The sequence below is a fragment of the Osmerus eperlanus genome, chromosome 19 (genome assembly GCF_963692335.1).
Source record: "Osmerus eperlanus chromosome 19, fOsmEpe2.1, whole genome shotgun sequence".
NCBI lineage: Eukaryota > Metazoa > Chordata > Actinopteri > Osmeriformes > Osmeridae > Osmerus > Osmerus eperlanus.
In genome coordinates this window covers 10,062,534-10,085,145 of record NC_085036.1, presented here as the reverse complement: position 1 = coordinate 10,085,145, position 22,612 = coordinate 10,062,534, and the positions used below count along the sequence as shown (strand labels likewise).

Genomic DNA, 22,612 nt, shown 5'->3' with positions numbered 1-22,612 from the left:
CCGTGCAGCGTTTCCATGGCCGCCTGGTGTAAAGTGGAGGCTTTTGAATGGAAAAGGCTTTCTCTTTTAGAAATGATATGTTATCGCCATCTACTGGCAAATGATAAACAATACACTTTTCAACTCAGGCAATTTGCAACTGTCTAAAGTTCTATTCTTCAAAAAGAAAAAAATGAAAGCACAAACTATGAGTAAATAACAAGATAAATAATCTTTATTCCATGTCTTTTTCATATATAAAATCATGTGTCCACAATTAATTTCATCAAGGCAATACAGAGTATCCGTTGTATCTGATTGGGTGGATTCAGGCTCCAGAGACCCACGTGTGTTTGCTTTAAGGCAAAACAGGAGAGAGTGGTCCAATGACAACAGTGGATCTCAGGATTGATCCCTCCCTCACTGATGACACACACATAGGTGGTTACTACAGCAGACGAAGCCAGGAAACTAGACTGGCTTTCTGACTAGAGCAGCAGACTGGGGGTCAGGGGAGCCTGCAGCCACACCAAGCCCTTCAATATACACGCATAAGACTTCATTAACCAGGATTCATCACTGGTCATTGCTCTGTGCAAACCAGACACACATTCTGAAACCAGATTACTTTCACTGAAATTATCTTTATTACTCATTACCATAACCTTAATTTTTATTTATTTTACACATTATATTCTTTCCCTAAAGTAAAAGACACAGATAACAACAACCGTAAAAACAAACATTGACAATGAATAAACAACTTGACTAGTCTACAAAAAAAAAACAAAAACAAAAAAAAGATCCTTAGATGTCATGTGCTCAAAGAAAAAAATTAAATGGTTTCTTGCAGCTCTCTGGCTGTTGGTAAGTAGGTTTTGTTGACGCGAGTTATCAAAAAAAATTAAATATTACATACTGTTTAGGCTGTTAATTACAGTAACAAGGTTCCATGCAATCTTCTCCTTTTCTGTACAGAGTTCAAGGATTCAGTAGTAAGTAACAAGGCGGTACAAACCTACACTGCCTGCCTGCCCAGGGGCCTGAGTGCTAGCATGCTTGGTTGCCACCATGGACTAGAGCTGAGATAGGTTGAGAGGCAAAAAAGGGGCCTTTGAGCCCAATGCCACTGCAGGCCAGGACTAAACTTCCACCCTGCCCAGTGACACAGCATCCTGGTTTCCAAATATTTTTCTCCAAATCAAGTTGAGTTGTACAAGACAACAAGAGACAGCTTGTTGCTTAGTATCAGACTCAATATATTACTTTTGATCATCTCTTCAGGATGTAAGCCTAGAGTTTTCATATCTGGTGTTGTGTACTGTCTGACTGGCTGTCTGCTCCGGCCTAGGCCTGGTGGCAGAGGGCTTTAGGATGAGACACCGGAACGTGCTCCCCCGGAGCCAACCCATCGCAGGTCCACAGCAACCCTACAGACAAGAGCTAAAGAAACGAGCCAAACCTCCGGGGTTCATTCAGTCAAATACATTATTATTAGTCTTTTAAAAACAACACCCACGTGAACCTGGAGCTAAAGGCTAAAGCACTGGCGGTAGCAGGGGGAGGAGAGAGCAGCTCACAGACCGGGGCTGGGACGGCCGACACTCAACACGAAAAACGTCGTCCAAGAGAGCGGGAGATGAACTCGTCCTACGGTTTTAACTGTCGCAAAGAGAAGTGAAGCCTCAGGATTCAAGAGACGAGACGATCTAAGGGAGTAAATGCCTGATAAAAAATACATTCATATGTGACCACTGTCCCAAGAGGTAAGTGCACCATATTTGGAGCACTACATATTGATCATTGATATTGATTAGAGTGTGCTGATGTTAAATAATAACTGGGGGGGGGGGGGGGGGGGGTTGTGCACTTGTTTACAATTTGGTTTGGTTCTCTGTGAGCTGTTCCCTCTGACTCCTCGATAAGAGCTATAGAAAGCAGCCAAGCAGCATTGAGCTATTCACACATTCAGGAGGAGAGACTCCTTCACACAGACTCCAGGGTACTATGAGTCAGAGCCCAGAACCACAGCTGCCTCCTCGGGAGGAAGGGAGAGAGAGGGAGAGGGAGGGAGGGAAAGGGAGGGAGGAGGAGATAAAGAGAGAGGGATAGAGAGAGGAGGAGGGAATGCCAAACGTATCAGCGGAACAAACAGCAGGCAGAGAGAAGGGAGGAAAAGAAGAAACCCAAGAAGAAAGATCCAGAAAGTGCTCTCAGTGGAGACACGACGCGTTGTGCTGGGATGACAGAAGTTTCCAGATCCCCACAGCCCTCCTCGTGGCAGGGGAGATGCCAGACTCTCTGGTCTTCTCCAGGGTGTGTCCCTCTCCCTCCCTCCACCCTTCCCTCACTCTCACAGCCAGTCTTCTCAACCTCCCCTTCTCCTCACTGTTCTCTCTCTCTCTCTGTCTCTCTCTTCCACCCCAGTTATTGCACCACTACGTACTGTACAGAGTAAAAAGCAAATGAGCGAGAGAGAAAAAAAAAGCATCAAGAATTCGGTGTGTTTCGCAGTTGTTTCAGGCTGCATTCGCCCTGTCACGCACACACAGACACACACGCTCGCCGTCTCACTCGTTCACCCAACAGGCATGCGCTCACCCACACACACACACGCACACACACACACACACAAACACTACATGCTCTGGCATACGCACCAACACACTCGTTTGTTTCATGCCCTGTTCGTCTCTAGTGGTTGTCGGACATGCAGGAGTCGGGATTGGTGGAGGCAGAGAGGGTTCTATCTTAAAAAAGGAGGAGGAGGCATGTGTGTCTGTGTGAGTGGCGGCGGGTGGGCGGGGGAGGATGTGATGTGGCGTGGCGGAGGGTGGGGGAGGAGTCTTCTTAGTTCAGCTGCCGTCTCTTCCTGTACTTCTTCTCCTCTTCACCTGTCGGGGTTCAAAGGTGAGATTTGGTCAGTAAACATGACAAACTAGGGTCCAAAGGTGACATTTGGTCAGTAAACATGACAAACTAGTTCTTTGGACCAGTGCATGAAACTTAAAAGGTGGAAAAGGGAGGAATAAATAGTACCTTTTCATAAAAGGCAAGAGGAGAGAGTGTTTAGGCTACACAAGGAATGCAGGAAAAAGAAAGGAAAGAGAGGAGAAAGACAGATCAGTGGGAGGTCTTCCGGAATTAGTCACTAATTGAAGTTAGTTACCCTGAGAATGTGAACCCTGAGAAACTGCTGTTCTGAACCGTGAGGCTCTCCTCCTACCTTCTAAGTGGTTCCTGGAGATGTACTTGAGGGCCTCATCCAGCAGGATGACTGGAATGGAGATCTTCAGCACCACCATCCACTGGGAGAAGTGAAGAGGAGTCACCTGGAAGATGAGCTGCAGAGGGGCGAGAGACAGAGAGAGACAGAGAGAGAGAGAGAGACAGAGAGAGAGAGAGAGAGAGAGAGAGACAGAGAGAGAGTGAGTAAGTTTATAAGAGAGACTGAGAGAGAGATAGAGGAGAGAACCGTACTCACAGGAAGCGGCTCCACGTGGAGGATGAGAAAGTGGAGGGAGAGGGAGAGGACGATGGCTCCCAGAAGCCAGATGTTTACCCAGGGAGGCATCCGGATCAGGGACTGGTTCTCAGACAGACTGGGGAGGGGAAAGGTCAACATGTACAGTAGCACTAACACAGAACTAACAGCAGACAAAAACTGCTGATGATTTAGTGTATAGCGCTGACAAAACACTGATGATTGAAAGCTGAATAAGGCTGTAAATAAAGCTAGCTAAATAAAATTAAGAGAAAGTTACTACGTCAAGAAAGAAGCTCCCTCAGTCAGTAACCAGATTATGTTAGGATACATCCACATTCAGAGATTGGTAAAGCTCGAATTAAATCCAAACAATGAGCTTCCTCAGCAAATGTAAATACTGTCTGGCTTGGCTTGAGATAAAACCCACTTGCCGCTTGTTCATCTGCCAAACGAGCTCTGCTCCCTCAAACTCCCTTTCTGGTGGTGCTCCCTAGTCAGGAGACCCAGCTGCTCTCTGTGGCGCTCCAGTGACAGGTTTGCTCCATGAGAAACCAGGGAAGACCGGAGGGCAGTTCCCCTCCCTCCTCCTCTTTCCTCTCTTTTCCCCCAAATAACAGAAAGACATGTCCGGATCTGACTGCATTACTACCCAGTGATAACAGACACACTGGAGACAGGAGAGGAGTTATATACTAATTGATTAATTCGGTGGGGGAAGCAGCACCCAGTGCCAACAGGGGATTTGAGCAAGTGTCTATTTACGTAGTGGAGCCGTCTAATGAAAGAACACAGTCGCGTATTTGAGCTAATCGGTGTTGGCAGCCTACCTGTTGAGAGCATTGAACATCTCTATGGTGACCAGCACAGACAGGGCCATGGTGGTGGGGTAGCGAGACTCAAACACCTCGCAGTCGATCCCCTGGAACATGGGGTTTTCCTCTGTACACTGCATGAAGTGTCTCTGTGAGGGAGGAGAGAGGGGAGAGAGAAGGGAAGTCAGTAGGCCTCGCAATGGAGCAGTCTGGGCCAGGAGGAGATAGGAGGGGGGGGGGAGAGACAGCAGGCCTCATAGTGGGTCATTCGAGAGGAGAGAGGAGATAGGACAGCAGTAGAGCTCAGGGAAAGATAATGACAGCAGCAGACAGGAAGGAACAGTGATGTTCAGCTTGATTCATTTTGGATTCCGTCCAAATCCATTAAAACGAACGGACCGCTGTTTACCTGACAGTCACAGAGCTCATTAAATGATCTAGAGGAGCCTGGCGGATCAGGTTGATGACCAGAGAGTGACCATTGTGCCGGCATGTGTGTGCACGTGTGTGCACATGTGTGTGTGTGTGTGGCCACAGGGAGTCCCCACGGCCCTGTGTGACCTGGTTCGACGGAGTGCAGATGTGACCGAGGAGCAGCTGGAGAGGCTTGGACGCGGTCCATCGCTCTCTGACCTCGTCCTCTCTCCTGTCACGCTACGGCCTCCCTCACTGCCCATCTCTAGATCTGTCTGTGTCTATTTATGGGAGGTCAGGGGTCAACAGCCGATGGGCAACGACAGTAACTCATCACATGAGCTGATCCCCCCCCCCCCTGAGAAGTCGAATATCGAAAACAAACACTGGAGGATTGGATTACCGTTCTTTTTTTTATCGTCACACAGAAAATGGAGAGATAAAAGATAAAAAAGAAAGATAAGATAAAAAAAGAAAGAGATTTTGGGATTGAGAACGCAGTCTTGGTGGTCTCCTCTACTCACCAGCTGATAGAAGGACACATGAGGGCCTGCGTCGTCAAACAGGTACCACCAGGTGGCAGCACCCACGGTGCCCAGGCCAACATACCCTAGACAGGATCACAGTCACGCAATCATGGGTTTCTGCTTTAACAAGGAATAGGTAAGCCTAGCTAGTGAAGACTATCTAAATGTGAATGTCCAAAGGAAAGGTTAATCATTTAGATCTGGTCATCTGGTCCCTGGAGCAGACTGCCTCACCTCCGATGGCCAGGTATCTGAAGAAGAGCCAGCCAGAGATGAGGGGCTCCTTGGGTTGCGGGGGGGCTTGTCCATGATGTCCAGGTCGGGGGGGTTGAAGCCCAGGGCGGTGGCGGGGAGGCCGTCTGTCACCAGGTTGACCCACAGCAGCTGGACGGGGATCAGGAGCCTCCGGCAGACCCAAGATGGCCGTCAGGAAGATGCTGTTGATGGACAGACACGTGAGGATCCACGAGGAAATGCTAGCCACTGTGCCTGTGCGTGTGTGTGTGTGTTTGTGTGTCCGTCTCCTCACCAGACCACCTCTCCCACGTTGGAGGAGATGAGGTATCTGATGAACTGCTTCATGTTGTTGTAGATGGCCCTGCCCTCCTCCACCGCGGCCACGATGGTGGAGAAGTTGTCGTCGGACAGAACCATCTCAGAGGCAGACTTGGCCACGGCCGTGCCCGAGCCCATGGCGATGCCGATCTCGGCCTTCTTCAGGGCGGGCGCATCGTTCACGCCGTCACCAGTCTGGAGTGGGGGGGAGAGGAGGAGAGGAGGGGATGGAGAGAGCATCGTGAGGCTGTGGCTTATCTAAGAGAAGATCGTCCATCAAATCTAATGATATCAGTCAGCCTCTCATGTGTGCAGATTTACTGCATAAATACTACATTGTTTCCAAGACCCTTATTTGAGTCCAGCTGTAATCAATTGACGAGGATTCCAGCCCGCAGTCTAACTGTTTCTGAGTGCGATATCAGGTTCAAACTAGACAGAGACTTCACTTTCACACATCATTCTGCTCCCAGCGTCAGCCCCCCCCCCCCCCCCCCCCCCCCCCCCCTCATCAGTCTGTCAGACAGGAGGAAGTGAAGCGGGGCCCCAGCTGACAGCTCTGAAAGCTACTTCTGAGGGAATGGCCTCATTCAGCCCGTAAGTCACCAGGGTACAAACTCAGAGTCACAATAAAACAGTCTGGGATGAAGCAGGGAGGAGAGGGGATGAGGGGGGTGAGGCCGTGGGGGGGGGGCGGGGTTTATAGTAGGCGAGAGGCACCCGCTTAACCCTCTGCTCACCATGGCCGTGATCTCGTCGAAGGACTGCAGGTAGCCCACTATCTTGGACTTGTGGGCGGGCTCCACGCGGGCGAAGCAGCGGGCGCGCTCACGGCGTCCCTCTGGTCCTCGGGCGGCAGGTCGTCGAACTCGCGGCCCGTGTAGGCCTTCCCTGTCACGTCCTCGTCCTCGTCGAAGATGCCGATGCGCCGGCAGATGGCCACGGCCGTGCCCTTGTTGTCCCCGGTGATCATGATGACGCGGATGCCCGCCTCGCTGCACAGCTGAATCGCCCCGATCACCTCCTTCCTGGGCGGGTCCAGCATGCCCACACAGCCCCACGAACGTCAGGCCAGTCTGGAGGGCGAGGGGGGGAGAAAGGAGGGGGAGATGGAGAGAGGAGAGGCGGGAAATATAGAGGGTAGAGAGAAATAAAGAGAGGAGGAGAGAGAAGAAAGGAGTGGGAGAGATAGAGAGAGAGAGAGGAGGAGAGAGAAAGGCAGAGGGTGAGCGAGAGGAAAACCATGCAGCAGAAACAAAACGACATATTTGAGACCGCCTCCTCTCTGGGGGGGGGGGGGAGTCGGGCTTAGCGGGCCGTGCGTGACCTGTCGGGTCTGGTACCTCGTACTCGGCGAACTTGGTGGAGTTCTCCAGGTCCATGTCCGCCTGGCGGGGAGGGGAGTCCCTGGTGGCCAGCGCCAGGCAACGCAGCGTGTCGCGGCCCGTGCCCCAGTCCCTGATCCGAGCGCTCAGCTGCTCCCTCAGGGGCGCAGTCAGCGCCACCTTCCCTGTGCCCACACGCAGGTACTGGCACCGCTCCATCACACTCTCTGGGGCTCCCTGGGTGAGGGGGGGGGGGTGGAGGTAGGAGGGGGGGGTCAATGGTCGAAGGTGAATGACGAGAAGATAAACCTTTCCCCCTCTCTTTCGGACGTTGTCTGACGCGGTGCCGCGTGTTCACCTTGATGAACATCTTGCTCTGGGAGCCAGGCTTGTTGGGGGTGCAGTACACAGACATGGACTTGCGGTCGCGGAGAACTCCAGAGTGAACTCCTTTTTCATCAGCTGCCTGATGGTCTGGGGAGAGACAAGGAGCGAGAAGGAGGGAGAGGAGGAGGGGAGAGGAGGAGGGGGAGAGAAGGAGAGGGAGAGGGAGGAGGGGAGAGAAGGAGAGGAGGTACAGACAGAGAGAGGGCAGAGAGACAGGGGTTAGAGAGAGATAAATGACATACAGGGGAGACAGAAAAGCAGAGAACGTTAAGTGCTCCTGTCTCCAGGGCTGCTTGGAGATAGGCTTGTATGAGGGCAGCCGAGAGTGCCAGATGGGGTCCTGAGAGGCTGGGCGGATGGATGGATGGGGGGCTCTACAGTGCTTTGTCTAACAGACACTCCCCAGCAGCCTGTCTGCCTGTCTGTCTGTCTATTGGCACTGCCAGCTACAGGCAGCAGCTGACACCGTCCTTGCCAGACAGCCATCCACCTTGTAAACAACTTCTGTGCCAAACAGGTGGCAAAGGGACACTTTGGCAAGGGACAGTTGCTCTCATGGAAGCCAAAGTGCTGCCACAAGCGACTAGACAAGCTGGCTGAGTTAGAAGAGAAGCCCCTCTATTCTGCCTGATCTTCCGATTGAGATATGGATGAAATATAAAATAGTTGGGTCGCTGATAAAATCATTATTAGATCTCCCTTCACTCGTGCATTGTCCCTGGTACACCAGTAGATGGCGCTCCGCTCCAGTCCCAGGCCTGCCATCCATGTTCCAAAAAAAAACGGGCGAGGTAAACACCAGCCCCCCCCCACCCCTCCACCCCACCCCCCCCCCCCCCCCAGCCCAGACGACGGACGTGACCAGACCAGCGCCCAGACGGAGCCTCGCTCCGCCCTTCCACGCCGGGAGTAGACGCCGGGCCGCGGCGGGGGAAGAAGCGAAGCATGCCCGTAGCTCTTCTCCGCCACAGGATCCCCTCGACGTGGAGTGCATTAGAGAGGACATCCCTGGAAGGAAGGAAGGCCTGACAGGGGACTGAAAAGTCTAGCAGGCCTCTTCATAAACTCCCGGGCTTGTCTAAATATTATCTCTAGCCTCCGAGGGCTTGTGTCACAGACGGCCCTCCGCTCTTCCTCGCGGCTGAGGCCGTTGGGGATTCGAGTGAACCTCGAGTGAATCTGGAGTTCAGTGGAAATCTAGGATCGGCGGTCATTCACATCTGCACTGGGAGGCTCCACTCCCATGCCCGTCGACCGGCCATCACACACTCCACCAGACGGAAGACGGGATGACCCACGGCTCTTCAGAGACCTGTCTCTCAGATCTGTCTCCCAGACCTGTCTCTCAGACCTGTCTCCCAGACCTGTCTCCCAGACCTGTCTCTCAGACCTGTCTCCAAGACCTGTCTCCCAGACCTGTCTCTCAGACCTGTCTCCCAGACTGTCTCCCAGACTGAGGCTCCACTGGTCAAGCTGGCTCAGACAGGAGGCAAGCTCAGTAGCAGATCTCACGTGGAGCTCTTGGGCTGGGCCAGAGCTGTAGCCTGCTACACTGAAGCAATCAAGCCTGCGGACAGTAGCCATTATGCCTTTAATCAGATCCTTCATTCACAAAACCACCCTCTGTCCCTGGGTTCCCAAGAAACTCATTGAGAAGAGCCAAGCTGCTATGGAGCCCATGTCGTGTTCAGGATGGCCCCCATGTGTTGAACGTTAGAAGACACACACACACACACACAACTTACAGAGTTGCAGGACCCGGCACGCTCCACCTTGCTGAAGTCCTGACAGGTCGCTCTTGAAGACGTTCATCTTCTCCACCAGGGTGGTGAGGGCCGTCTCCGTGGACTCGCCCACCTTCTCCGTACACCCCCTTGGCCTGGCAGACCGGGGAAGGACACACAGGGAAGAGGTGGACAACATCACCATTAGTATGCATGCGGGGCGAGTCTGGAAGGTGAACTTAGGCTGCCTAACTCTTGAGGGGTCAACCAGGCCAGGCAGGCTGCCCACAGCTGCTCCGACGACTCCACACCTCCGCCTCCGCAACCCCCCCCCATCACTTCATCTCCGGTTAGACCATCAGACGCTTCATTCAGGTGGCCAGGCGAAAGGTTACAAGCTGTAATTGACTTAGGAACGATTGTCTTTGGAGTTGGTGCTGATCTGTGGACTGTGGACAACCGCAAAGCCCTTTTGTGACATAGCTCATAATCGAAGGGCGAGACGAGAAAGTTGGATTTCGTTTGGACGTGATTTGGTTTAGAGTACTGGAGCATACTTTAAGACGCGTATTGTAAGAAATGTCTAAATCTATATGTGCGCGTTCTCCCTTTCTCTCACGGCCCTGTATGGTTACCATGATACCGTGGGGATAACAAAAGGGGCGAGAGAAGCAATCGAAGTCAGACAAACAAGATCCCACATTAGAGTCGCATGAGATCATCTGCTATTAGCAGAGCCAGCTCTGAGTGAGTGAGTGAGTGAGTGGGAGGAGAGTGCGTGGGTGGGAGAGTGTGTGTGTGTGCGTGCGTGTTTCCGTGTCCATCGCATGTATTTATGATGTGTACACAGTACATTTGTAAGCCTGTCTTGCTTGAACAAAACTGTGGGATGAGATGGCTTTGCATAGCAACCACAAACTCATTTGCATGGCAACCACAAACTGGAGTGTGTATCGCACCTCTCCCCGCCCCACGACAGGCAGTGAATGTGGTGCTGTTCCCCCACATGTCGAGTTCATGTAAGAATATGTGTTTGTGTAAAGACCTCGTTGTAGTCCAGTGAGGAGTCGTTGCACATGGAACACACTGTCGCCAGCTCTAGTAGTCCATCGTAGTCTCCACACTGCACGGGTGTGTCCCCTTTCAGCCTGCAACACACACACACACACTTTAAGACAAACATCAAAGATAACGCAACTTCACCTACATACAGCTAGTGTAGTCATGTATAAGGCAGTTGACCTCTGCAGTCGCCGCGCATAGGCATATAGGGGTGTGTGGTGCAGATGGTGTGTGTGTGTGTGTGTGTGAATTGTAAATGGACTGCATTTATATAGCGCTTTTCTACCTTAGCGGTACTCAAAGCGCTTTACAATGTTTGCCTCTCATTCACCCATTCATACTCTCAATCACACATACCGACGGCAGCGAGCTACCATGCAAGGCGCCGGCCTGCCCATCGGGAGCAACTTGGGGTTCAGAGTCTTGCTCAAGGATACTTCGGCACATGGCCTTGGAGGAGTCGGGGATCGAACCGCCAACCTTGCGATTAACAGACAACCCTCTCTACCCCCTGAGCCACAGCCGCCCTGTGTGTGTGTGTGTGTGTGTGTGTGTGTGTGTGTGTGTGTGTGTGTGAGAAAGTGCCAGGGGTGGTTACATGGCACCATGGCAGCCAGCCTTGTAGAGGCAGTAACAGTTGCTAGTGCAACACCCACACAATAACCCACACTGGGATGTTGCATAATATTATAGGGAATAACACGCACACACAGACATGCACACACTTCAGCATCATCAAGTCTAAGCCTTTTAGCCACACAGTAATGTTCAATCCTTACAGTATAGATTCAGGACTAAGAGAGTTACAGATAAGGCGCACCTGGAGAGCACCTATAGTTACAATGAGTCATCTTTGGACTGTAGTCCATCTTCCTAATGAGGAAGGAGTGGGTTGAAAGGAAGGCTGCTGGGTCTTGTAGTCCTGTCAGGATCCAGACCAGAGAGTTGGTCACTCTGATACAGTCAGGCTGAGATCACAGAAGGCTGTAACATGGCCACAGCAACACTGAACCAATAACAGGCTATTAGTCCGAGCGATTGTTCTGTCATAAAAAGCCATATCTTGAGACAAGCTGTGGCCCTTTTCAGAAACATAAAAAAATCTTCTGAAAGGCACCAAACCCTTATTTATCTTCTTGTAGTAAAATACTGCTTTATTGCTCTATTAAAAAACTATACAGAAACCGCCCTAATTACACAAGCTGTATGTTCCAGTGTGTAACAGGAGATGAGGTCTGGGCGGGGGGGGGGGGGGGGGGGTGGCTGGCTGGGAGGCGGAGAGGAGGGGGGGGAGACTTCAAACAGCCCGTTTCCAGCAGATGAATGGAAGACAGGGGATCCTGGAGCAGGCAGAGGAAAGACCTGATGGTGGGCCCAAGGCTGTTCCACTGCAGGCCGTAAAAATAGGTGTCCGAGGTCGACACACACACAATAGCTTTTCACTGCTGGAGACCACAGGAGTGTGTGTGCGTGTGGGCTCTGGGCCATGGTCAACACACACACTTGACATACCCTCTGCAGTCCATCACTGACAAAGTGAAGAAGGATATAGAGGTATACTCACACTTCTCCATCAGGCGCGTAGGTAGAGCCTGAGATGGTGAACTCATGCAGGGCACAGCTGGAGTCCTCCACCTTGTCCACGACAAACATCTAGAGAGGACATGAGAACAGGAGAGAGGGAAGTTCAACATACTGAGAGACACACACACACAGACAGAGTGTGAGAGAGAGAGAGAGAGAGAGAGAGAGAGAGAGAGAGAGAGAGAGAGAGAGAGAGAGAGAGAGAGAGAGAGAGAGAGAGAGAGAGAGAGAGAGAGAAAGACAGACAGACAGAGCTTGGCTATTTGTCTGACAGGCTGAAAGAAAAGGGCCGTGAAAAAGGTGAAGGTGACCCTGTCCCCCTCGGCCCTCTGACGCAGAAGGAAAACAGAGTTATACACACACACAAACACACACACACCCCTCCCAAACCTCCCTGCACAACCACACTCATTCAACCCCAGCCCCACCCGACACAGAGCTTTTCCTCAAAAAGCAACCAATCACAGACAGCATGATGTCACTCAGCCAGACACTGCTCTGCTCCAACCGGTTCTCTCTCTCTCGGTTTCTCCAGCTGGCATCAGGGAGCTACTACTGGGCTCGAGTTACTCTTCTTGTGGACAGAAGGAACAGGGGATGAGAGGGAGGTGAAGGGAGAGTAGACTATGGTGGCAAGAGGGATGGAGAGAACAGAAAGAAGTGTAGACCTTAGAGCTTGCTCCTCGTTAATATTCCATCACCCTAAATCACCTGGCCTGGCGCAACGAGAATACCTCACAAGCACACACACACACACACACACACACACACGCTTGTTTTGCACACATGCACACACACAGGAAAGTACTCCCTGGCGGCTTGGACTCAATTAAATCTGGCTGATTAAAGAATTAATGAAGCAGCCGTCCAACACACCCTTGTTTCCCCTCCACAGTGGTTGCTCCCGTGGCTCAGCTTTCTCCAGAGGGCAGGGCAGCTTCCCATGGTTGTGTTTACAGCCCCTCTGGAGGAGGGGCTGTAAACACAACCATGTACCAACACACACATCTGCGCTGCATCACGTCTGGGTGGAATCCCCCTTCGCATCCAGGCCAGCTCATCTCCGTCCCAAAACGTATGTATGAAACGACCCAACTGCCCAGTCCGTTTTCTCATCAGAGGTAGCAGGTCTAGAGGACAGGACAGAGGGACCGGGATAGCAGATTGGAGGATAATGTTTGTCACACTGCCTTGTCCTGCCCCGGTGTGGGTGTGTGTGTGTGGTGGAGGGCCAGACTGAATGGGACGCCGTGTTCTCTGAGAGAGGAGAATACGGAGAGATGAGGGCCCGGGAGGGCTCCTCAAGGCTGTAAATCTCTCCCTCCTCTTTCTCTCTACAACACACAGCCCTCTCCCAGAACACACTTACAACCTTGAAGTCTCCCCTGTCTGTGTCAGGCACAAATTCCCAAATATAATATCGCTCTCTAATCCACCCAGACGCACCCCTCAGACGCATCCCCCCCCCCCCCCCCCCCCCCCCCATGTTCATGGTCACCCGTGGCTGCTCTCCGCCACTCCATATTCCGCTCGCTCCGTGATCGGCGGTCTCCATGGAAACAGGGCGACCGTGTGATTCGCGCGATGTGAAACGGCCGTGCCTGAAGTTTGCCCTCTGTGACTCACTGTGGCGGGGCGTGTGTTTGGATGGTGCTGCTCGTGACACCGGCAGGGCTACCCCCTCCCCTGTGTGCAGAGGAACCATGGTGTTATGACACACAGGGATTCCCTCTGTATGTCAGGGGGATATCCCCATGGCGAGGAAACAGGATATTACCGTCTGGTTTCCTCCTATCAGTAACAACGTAGCAATGAATGTGTCGGTTCAAGGCTGGGGCAGAGATATAAACGGTCGGACACGCACACGCACACACAGTTTTACTTTCAAACAGAAATTGTAATGACAGCTTCTGTTTGCAACTCTGAAATTGCCTCCCTATCACTCCAACAGACAATGGAAAAGAAAATACAGAAACCCACCCATTTAAGGAGCGTGAGTGTGTGTGCGCATGTGCTTCTGTGCGTCTGCCTTTATCTCCCAGCAGCAGTGAGCTAACAAGGCCAGCCCAGGGAGTAGAGCTGAGAGGCCAGGGTAAATATTGACCAGAGCAAGGCTCTTTCCTGTAGGTTCCCAGGGCCAGTTTACAGATTACCATGTTCTGTTCTGCTCTGAGGGGACTCCCAAATGCCACACGTCACACAGGCCAAGCCCCATGTCATCACAGAGAAGGGGGGAGGTGGTGGGGGGGTGACTGAGGGAGGGGGTGGACATTTGAGTGTGGGTAGTGTACATTTAACTGGGAAAGAGACTAGCCCGCTTTATAGGAAAACAACACCACCAGCGGACGTACATACGTGCGCACACGCACACACACACACAAACAGGTGACCCGCAGTTCGTTCCTGCAGGTCTGAGCAGAGAGACAAACCCTCAAAGCGGCAGTCATGTCCAGACACGAGCCGACTGTTCCTCCGCACGCCGCCACAGACGGCTAGGCAGCCATACTCCCAATGACCCGCAGACACAATCATTGCACTGCCAGTACTCTCAGCCAAACCCCCATAAACAGGCTTGTTCTCTGCTACAGTGATTCCAGTCAAGCACAACATTGACTTTAGAGGGCATTTTCATTTGAGCATCTGAGGTGCTGAAGGTGTGACCTTCCTGTGACTGAGGGTCTACATGTGGCCAGGGCAGGAGGAGGAGGGCATCTTCATCAGAGGTCAGGGGTCATCAGAGGTCAGGGGTCAAATGGTAAATGTGAGGGTAAAAGGAGTTAACCAACGTTTGTATATATGTGTGTATGTGTGTGTGTGTGTGTGTAAGCCTGGTGCCCGATTTATGGGAGCCAAGACAAACAGGAGGTTTGGCATTTTCTGTGTGTGTGTGTGTGTGTGTGTATCAAGTGGGCAGTGGTGTGGTGAGGGGAAAGGAGGAGAGCATTCTAACCAGCCTAAAACAGGAGTGTGTGTAGGTGTGTGAGAGTGTGTAAAGACAGGTTAACAGTGCGTGCGCTCCATGATCCACAACACCTTATGTAAAGGAATGTTCAGTCAGTCTGAGATGTGGGAGGAGTCGGCCCAGCGTGCCAGGTGGGTCCTGGGAGACGGAACACGGACGCGCTCTGCGGCTCGGCGAGCTGTACCAACACGCCGGCGCTCCAAAGGCCGGCCGACGAAAGTAAACATAACTACACCGCTGCAGGGAGTTTCCATCAAACGCTTAACCCCACCTCTCGCCTTCCCACAAACCACACAGGCAAAACATTCCCAAGTGTTTTGAAGGAAGTGTCAATCACGCTCACCTATATTAGGAACTACCTCAGCCTTGCACAACACTCCCTTACAACAAACATACACTGCACAGCATCATATCATTTACATCGCAGAAATGCAGAGGGTGTCTGGAACACAAACATCCAGACACCAAACAAACTGAAATATTCGACATTTGGATGTAATAGCATGGACAGTAGCATATATATAGCTTGTATGAAATGTGCTATATAAATAAAGTCTTATTATTATTATTATTATTATTATATTACGCCCTCCCTGGTCCCACCTACCCTGCACACAGACATCTGATTGGTGGTGAGGGTGCCCGTCTTGTCGGAGCAGATGACGGAGGTGCAGCCCAGGGTCTCCACGGAGGGCAGGGACCTGACGATGGCGTTCTTCTTGGCCATGCGGCGCGTGCCCAGGGCCAGGCAGGTGGTGATGACGGCAGGCAGGCCCTCTGGGATGGCAGCCACGGCCAGCGCCACGGCGATCTTGAAGTAGTAGATGGCGCCGCGCACCCAGGAGCCCCCGTGGACCGGGTCTCCGAAGTGGCCGATGTTGATGACCCACACGGCCACGCAGATCAGGGAGATGACCTTGGACAGCTGCTCGCCGAACTCGTCCAGCTTCTGCTGCAGCGGAGTCTTCTCCTGCTCCGTGGCCGCCATCTGGTTCCGGATCTTTCCAATCTCCGTGGAGACGGCGGTGGAGACCACGATGCCGATGGCGCGTCCGGAAGCGATGTTGGTGCCCTGGGAGGGGAGGGGGAGGAGAGGGGCGGAGGAGGAGGGAGAGGAGGAGGAGGGGAAGGAGGAGAATACGAAAAAAAAGAGTACTCTAAGCCAGATACCGGTAGTCACACACAAAATCCACTTGTCACACACACAGACACACACAAAGTCTGTGCCTGTGGAATGTTGGCTCGAACACATGCAGAAGAGAACCGAGCTGGCCAGACAGTCATGGCCCCCAGCGACACGGAGGAGCTTACAGAAAACAGCATGTTCTTCTTGTCCTGATTGACAGCGCGAGGGTCCGGTACGGGGTCGGTGTGTTTGATGACAGACACAGACTCTCCTGCAGGGGAGGAGCCACAGGATCACAGTCATTTACACACGCAGCAGACAAGGGGGATTTCAGCAGCTTATCACGCTGGTGAAGTAAAGGGGAGCTCGGCCCCTCAGTGAGTCCCAGAATTACCTGTGAGGATGGACTGGTCCACTCTCAGGGTGGTGGATTTGAATTACCTGTGAGGATGGACTGGTCCACTCTCAGGGTGGTGGATTTGAATTACCTGTGAGGATGGACTGGTCCACTCTCAGGGTGGTGGATTTGAATTACCTGTGAGGATGGACTGGTCCACTCTCAGGGTGGTGGATTTGAATTACCTGTGAGGATGGACTGGTCCACTCTCAGGGTGGTGGATTTGATGGAGGTCACCCTGATGTCTGCAGGAACCTTGTCGCCGACTAGACACAGCAACAGCAGCCGTTTGGGTTAGAGAAGGGCACAGGCTTGTAGACATACAATTGTTTACATCCAACAACAAAAAAATCTAAGAGGAGGGGAATGGAAACAGGAGGAGGAGAATGTGTGCGACCTTTAGAATGAACTATTGGAAAGCGTGTCTGGCGGTGCAGGTGGTGTAATCACAAAGGAAATAGGAAAACAGAGTGTGAAACCGCAGGACGATCCCTATATCCTCCCCCCGCCGTTCTTTAGTTGACCATTCAATCACCGACCACAGAATCAAATGACTATCGAGATTTCCCCCCCAAAAAAAAGCTTAGAGGAAGGGAAAAGGAACAAGGAAGCCTTTGCCTTGAAAGACCAGGCTCACTCTCCGGAAAAACAACTGTGTGTCAATAAAGCTCTGATCGAGTCACCTAGCAGTCCAAACCAATCAATTGCCCACTCGGATTCTCAGAACCTCTCACCGCACAGACATAAACAAGAGGCAGGCCAGGGAAGCTTGCCTCAGCCCATATACTGGGCCTCCTCCACCCCGCAGTGAATTAAACTCATATTTCACACGAAAGCATTGAGGTGCATTGTTGTGCTGAACCATCGAATCCCTAAACCCTACTTGTTGCTTCCACTTCAAGATGAATGGCATTGAAAGCCTTCCAGGGTCAAATCAGGACGGGGGAAGCAGAGATGATTCCACGCCGTCAGCAAAAAAAATACCTCCTTCCTTCATCAGTGACACATCACCAAGAGTGAGAAAACAGGGGTTTGAGTGATTTCAGGGGGGGGGGGGACCATAAAAAGAGACCCACATTATAATAGGTTTTTCTGAAATTGTTTTCACCACTTTCAAAGTAGGGCTTAAATGAAAAAGTTCAGAGAATTGCCTCTCTATCTTGTAGTCGTTATGATTCTTCACATTTCTCCAGGTTTGCCAGGCTCTCGCACGTTATCTCTGACACTAATGTGGAGGTGCTCCATTAGAATGATGAAGGGAGAGGTGACTGTGTGGATGTGAAAGTGGGATGTACCCCACAGGGGGGCAGGGCAGGCAGAGGGCAACAGCCTAGCCTTCATACACACACACACAATCTGTTTGAATTGGCACAGACACTATCTAAATGCTAATACAGAGAGCTTGGGGATAATGCTTTTTCTGGGCAACAATGAAAGCAGACTAAACCGTTTGCTCAACCCTCCACATCAACAACTTAAATCGATTTGACAGCACAGCAGCTTTATCTGATTTTAGTTTTACTTCCACAGCAAGTGTGTGTTAAGTATAACTACTATACACAGTACGTCGCAGTACGTGCCGTGGTTACATGAGTGGAACTGGACTTCCCAGTTTCATGTGAAACTCCTGTTGAGGGACCAGAAGCTCCAGTGGAACATGTAGCTGTGAAGATGTTCCAGCTCTCCACGCTTGGCAAGCCGGCGAGGGGGAACACCTTCTCATGCAGGACGGCCGTGGTGTTTCCCAAGCAGCGTGTCCCAGGTTTCCATCTCCTCAGGCCTTCAATTAAGCCCGTCCTGGTTCCTGAAACCCCCGTCCAGTGGAGCGTTTCCATCTTCTTCTTTTTTTTTACCCCAGGAAAGTTCCACTGGAGGTGCAAATCATTACTTTGCTGTAACATTGGCTGGCACAGCAGGGACAATGAGCAGGCAGGCGGGTGGAGGTAGGCAAGGGAGGGTGGAAAGTTGTGTGTAAATATATACACTTTTTTATTTATTTTTTCTATCTCCTCAAAGGGACTTGTGGTGGGCAGTCTACTTTTCCAGAGCTTGCTTTATACCCTGGCGTGGAGCTCACATGGAACTGACACTTACTAAACCGAGTGTAGATAAAAAAGACTGGGAAACAGCAGTTTTCTTCATCAACAAATGCCGGCGAGTTTCAGAGGAGCACTGTATTTTGAGCACTTTTTTTCTGAACGCGAGGGGGGAGGATACATTTTTTACCAACAGCCAAATTGTTTCCTGTTGTTTAAGGGTTGCTAGGGGGTAAGATGACGATGGAGAGGAGGGTTAGGCATTCTGCTCTTCATACCATGCCATGCTCCGGGAAAGGCTTTAGAATAACACTCGCACCCAGGTAATCCTCAGTGGTTGGTTTAGTTCACACACCTCTGAAAACTCTCATCCCACACGGCTGAGGCTATATTTAAAAGTAGGATGCGACCTTCGCCTCTCGCCCCCCTAACCCCTTTCCAGTCCGCCAATGAAAGACTAACAGCTTCCCTGAGACCAGAGCTCCAGCCATTTCCACTTGCCATGACAGATTTGCTATGAGAAACTCCATTCATCCCCCCTGGCATTCAGGGGCAGCCAGCTCTCACTCTGATGTGTCTGCAGCGGAGCGCGCCTGTCGCTGTGACTGATGGAAAGCAGCCCAGGTCTATGGATGAACTCTTTCCCTGGAGGAGGGCTGCTTTTCCAAGGCCTGAACCCACAGTCCTGGTTTGTGTGTGTGTGTGTGTGTGTGTCTATATGCATGTCTAAGTGGGTGAGAGAGAGTGCAAGGCAGGGTCCTCCCATGCTTTCAGAAGCCAGCAGGTACTGTTCTGGGTGGGATTGGGAACTGTTAAGTCCATTATGAGTGTCCAGATCTTCACTGGTGGAGGGTAGTCTGACCACTGGGACCCTGACAGACAGACAACCCACGGCCCAGAAGACAGACACGGCCCATTTAGACAGCAGCTAGCAAGGTTAGCCCTTAGCTGTGGAAACAATAGCCTGGGGAAGATTATGACAGCCCAGTCTAGGGAACTCAGACAGAAGTAAAGTTCTCGATGAAGCTAGTCAGAGATTAATGACACCATTAGAGCAGAGGGCGACAGCACAGGTGAGGCGGGCTCAGTCTTGTTGCCACGGTAATGGGTTGTTGGGGGGGGGGGGCCTGCATGGAAGTGTGTTGTTCGTGTGCTATCTCCTCGGTGTAGGTGGGAAATGCTTTGTGAGGTGTGTGTGCGTTGTGTGTGTGTGGGGGGGGGGGGGTATAGGAATGTGGACTTGTCACAGCGTAGCCCAGACACACACATGCACAGCCACCAGGCACGCACCACACACACACACACACACACACACTAAACAAAGAGCTTCTGTTTCTTAGGGTGATGCTGCAGGTAATGTACACCCCCCCCCCATCACACCGCTTACGTTCTCCCTCGTCCGTCTCTCGCCCTGTCCCCTCCTCATCTCAAACGAGCCCACATTCCCCCTCCAGTCCAGTGTTGGACTGTTAGAACGCTGCTCCATCTGGAGTGTGGTCTACGTCTGACTCAAAGCTCAAGAGATTCCAAAAAGAAAAGAAAAAAAACAACCGACCAAGAATTTCATTCTTGAATCTTGAATGAAGTGAAAACCTTCCATCTGCCTCATTGTCTATTCAGACCATGCACCTTCCCTCTCCTTCTCGTGGTGTGACTGCCAAGCAGTGTCGTGATTATGAATGAATGCTGTGCTCCCTCTCTGGTGCGTTTTCCCTCCCACCTCCCTCCTCCTCCCTCTCCCCCTCCTCCCTCCATTGCTCAAGATATTATTCTGTTGCTTCTGAAAGACATCATTAGCAAGGCAAAGTCAAGGTCTACCCAAACAAACACTAATCACTTTGATGATGAAATCATTTTAATTTGTCTGTGTGTGTGTGTGTGTGTGTGTGTGTCTGTGTGCGCCGTGACTTGAAAAGGGGTCTCTCGTACACAGATGCACTGAAATCAGAGTAACAACAAGCCTATTTTTAGAGGAATCTACCCACACATGGGTGAGTTGACAGCAGGGGGAGAGCGTGTGTGTGTGTGTGTGTAGGAGGACCTGTTAGGGTGAGAGGGAAGCTGACAAACACCTAGCAACATCCAGGTGGTAATACTGAAGAGTTTAGAAAAGCGTAGGGGGGTGCTGTGGACATTTAAATGGGTCTCTAAATGCAGAAACAACCACAGCCACTATGGACTACAGCTTTCCCCTCACACACACACATACACTCTCTCACACACACACACACACACACACACACACACACACACACACACACACACACACACACACACACACCACTGTGGCCCTGGCACCTGTAGACCCAGATGAAAGGCTCTTATGTAACACAGCTTGAGATATTCCAGTGATGTTTCCAGTCCCACTGGCCCGGAGCGTCACACGCGCAAGTGTGTGTACAGTAACGTGTGTGTGTACATTCAGTAGCACTCGCTCTTACTCAGTCCGGGCACTCAGGCAGACAGCGTGAAGGGGAACAGAGAGTCCTCAGGGGGGTGAGCAGAGCAGAACGCTGACATTAACAGGACCGGGTGACGAGCACCAGCTCACCTGCCACCTCCACGATGTCCCCGGGGACGATCTCCCTGGCCTTGATCCTCTGGACAGCTTTGCGGTTCATCCGGTACACCTTCCCCATCTCCGGCTCGTACTCCTTCAGCGCCTCGATGGCGTTCTCGGCGTTTCGCTCCTGGGTGACGGAGCAGAGGCGGGCTGAGCAGGATGTCTGGCTCAGGTCACTGGTTCACTCATGCCACTCAGGGCGGTGTGTGCCAAGTCATGCTCAAACCTTTTGTTTCCCTTAAGTCGCCAGTGTGATTCACACATTCTTCTTTTTTTCTCGTTTCCAGCAAAAGGAGGTTAGGTTGCACTTAACTGTTGGGTTCTACGGTTACGCTTGTCTATTGTTGACATTCAAAGGTTAGTAAAGGATTTACTTTTACAGGCTTTTATGAGGTGGATATGTACACAGTAAGGTGTATATTATAGTATATGGGATCTGCAAAAACTGTACAGGTACTTGTCTTAGAACTACAGGTGGAATCCATGGTTTCCATGCAGACATTGATAGGTGTTTTGTATCCGCAGCCCAACAATAAAGTCCTGCCGACATGTATAATGAGTGCTAAGCAAACACTGCTCATGATGTGTGGATTGGGTCTATTGCTTGTCATATAATACCAGCAACCAAAGGGATCAGGCATATATCCAGTACATATAGTGTCACTCCACACTGGCTCTTCTCCAACAGAAAAACCATATAGCAGGAGAAACACACACACACACACACACACACACCTCACCTGCCAGACGCCGATCACTGCGTTGGCGATGAGGATGAGCAGGATGACGATGGGCTCGACGAAGGCGGTGACGGTCTCCTCCCCTTCCTCAAACAAAGCCAACACCTAGAACACACACACACAGGATCCAGCTGGTGAGAATCTTCTCTGCCAACATAAGGCCCTCCTATTATCAGTTACCTTTCAATTTGTTCACTTGTTCACACGTTCTAGGCAAGAGTGAAAACAGCAAAGGTTGTACCTAGTCCTGAGAAAACTCAGGACATGCAGTTCTCCTTCGACTGCAATGTGCAGTATGTGACCTCGGGAGAATGAACAAAAGCCCCCCCTCCAGCTGTGCCTTGCTGTGGGTGTAGTCTAGTGAGCCTGTGGCCTCAACTTAAGGTCCTGGATGATAACATCACCAGGATAACGCTACTGGTGCTCCACTGACTGCCTGCTCTATTCAACCAGCCAACCAGTACAATGGACAGACTGTTGCCATGGAAGATTGTGACAGGGCCTAGGGCTATTCCTCTACAGTATATACAGGTGCTCGCTGGAAACAAAAGCTCCTTCAGACCTAAAATGGCAACACTGGTCAGTTTGAGGAAATGAATGAAGCGTAATATTAGGAAAAGGTAACATTTCTGTTGCATACGGGGTGCCTAAATGGCTGAGGGCACATTCAATGATGGAGTGAGACTGTGGGAAAGAGAGGATGGATGGAGGTTTCAACAGTAGTAGCCCTATATCGTTAATACAGCAAGTTTGACACCCACACACACACACACACACACACACACACACACACACAGAGAAACACATTATCAATGTTCTGCAGATGGAATGTGACAAACTGCTGAGGCGTGTTAACATTGCACATACACAGAGCAGGTGGATGAGTCACCTGATCTGACTACATAAGATTATCAGTGTTCTGTCTGTCTGCA

General features: G+C 51.4%; 1 protein-coding gene across 1 annotated transcript in view; it reads right to left on the bottom strand.

Moving 5' to 3' along the window:
* Positions 1-191: 191 nt before the first annotated feature.
* Positions 192-22,612, bottom strand: part of atp2a3 (ATPase sarcoplasmic/endoplasmic reticulum Ca2+ transporting 3) — a 34,690-nt gene continuing 12,269 nt past the window's right edge. The window contains 25 exon segments of the mRNA XM_062484880.1: positions 192-2,873; positions 3,206-3,323; positions 3,464-3,581; positions 4,294-4,427; positions 5,217-5,302; positions 5,454-5,504; positions 5,507-5,618; positions 5,620-5,656; positions 5,749-5,969; positions 6,515-6,603; positions 6,606-6,831; positions 6,833-6,850; positions 7,118-7,336; positions 7,458-7,531; positions 7,534-7,573; positions 9,232-9,264; positions 9,266-9,349; positions 9,351-9,365; positions 10,256-10,358; positions 11,837-11,925; positions 15,426-15,890; positions 16,130-16,215; positions 16,527-16,607; positions 20,929-21,067; positions 21,681-21,785. Of these exon segments, the coding sequence (XP_062340864.1) occupies positions 2,830-2,873; positions 3,206-3,323; positions 3,464-3,581; positions 4,294-4,427; positions 5,217-5,302; positions 5,454-5,504; positions 5,507-5,618; positions 5,620-5,656; positions 5,749-5,969; positions 6,515-6,603; positions 6,606-6,831; positions 6,833-6,850; positions 7,118-7,336; positions 7,458-7,531; positions 7,534-7,573; positions 9,232-9,264; positions 9,266-9,349; positions 9,351-9,365; positions 10,256-10,358; positions 11,837-11,925; positions 15,426-15,890; positions 16,130-16,215; positions 16,527-16,607; positions 20,929-21,067; positions 21,681-21,785 (2,787 nt within the window). The 3' untranslated portion in view covers positions 192-2,829.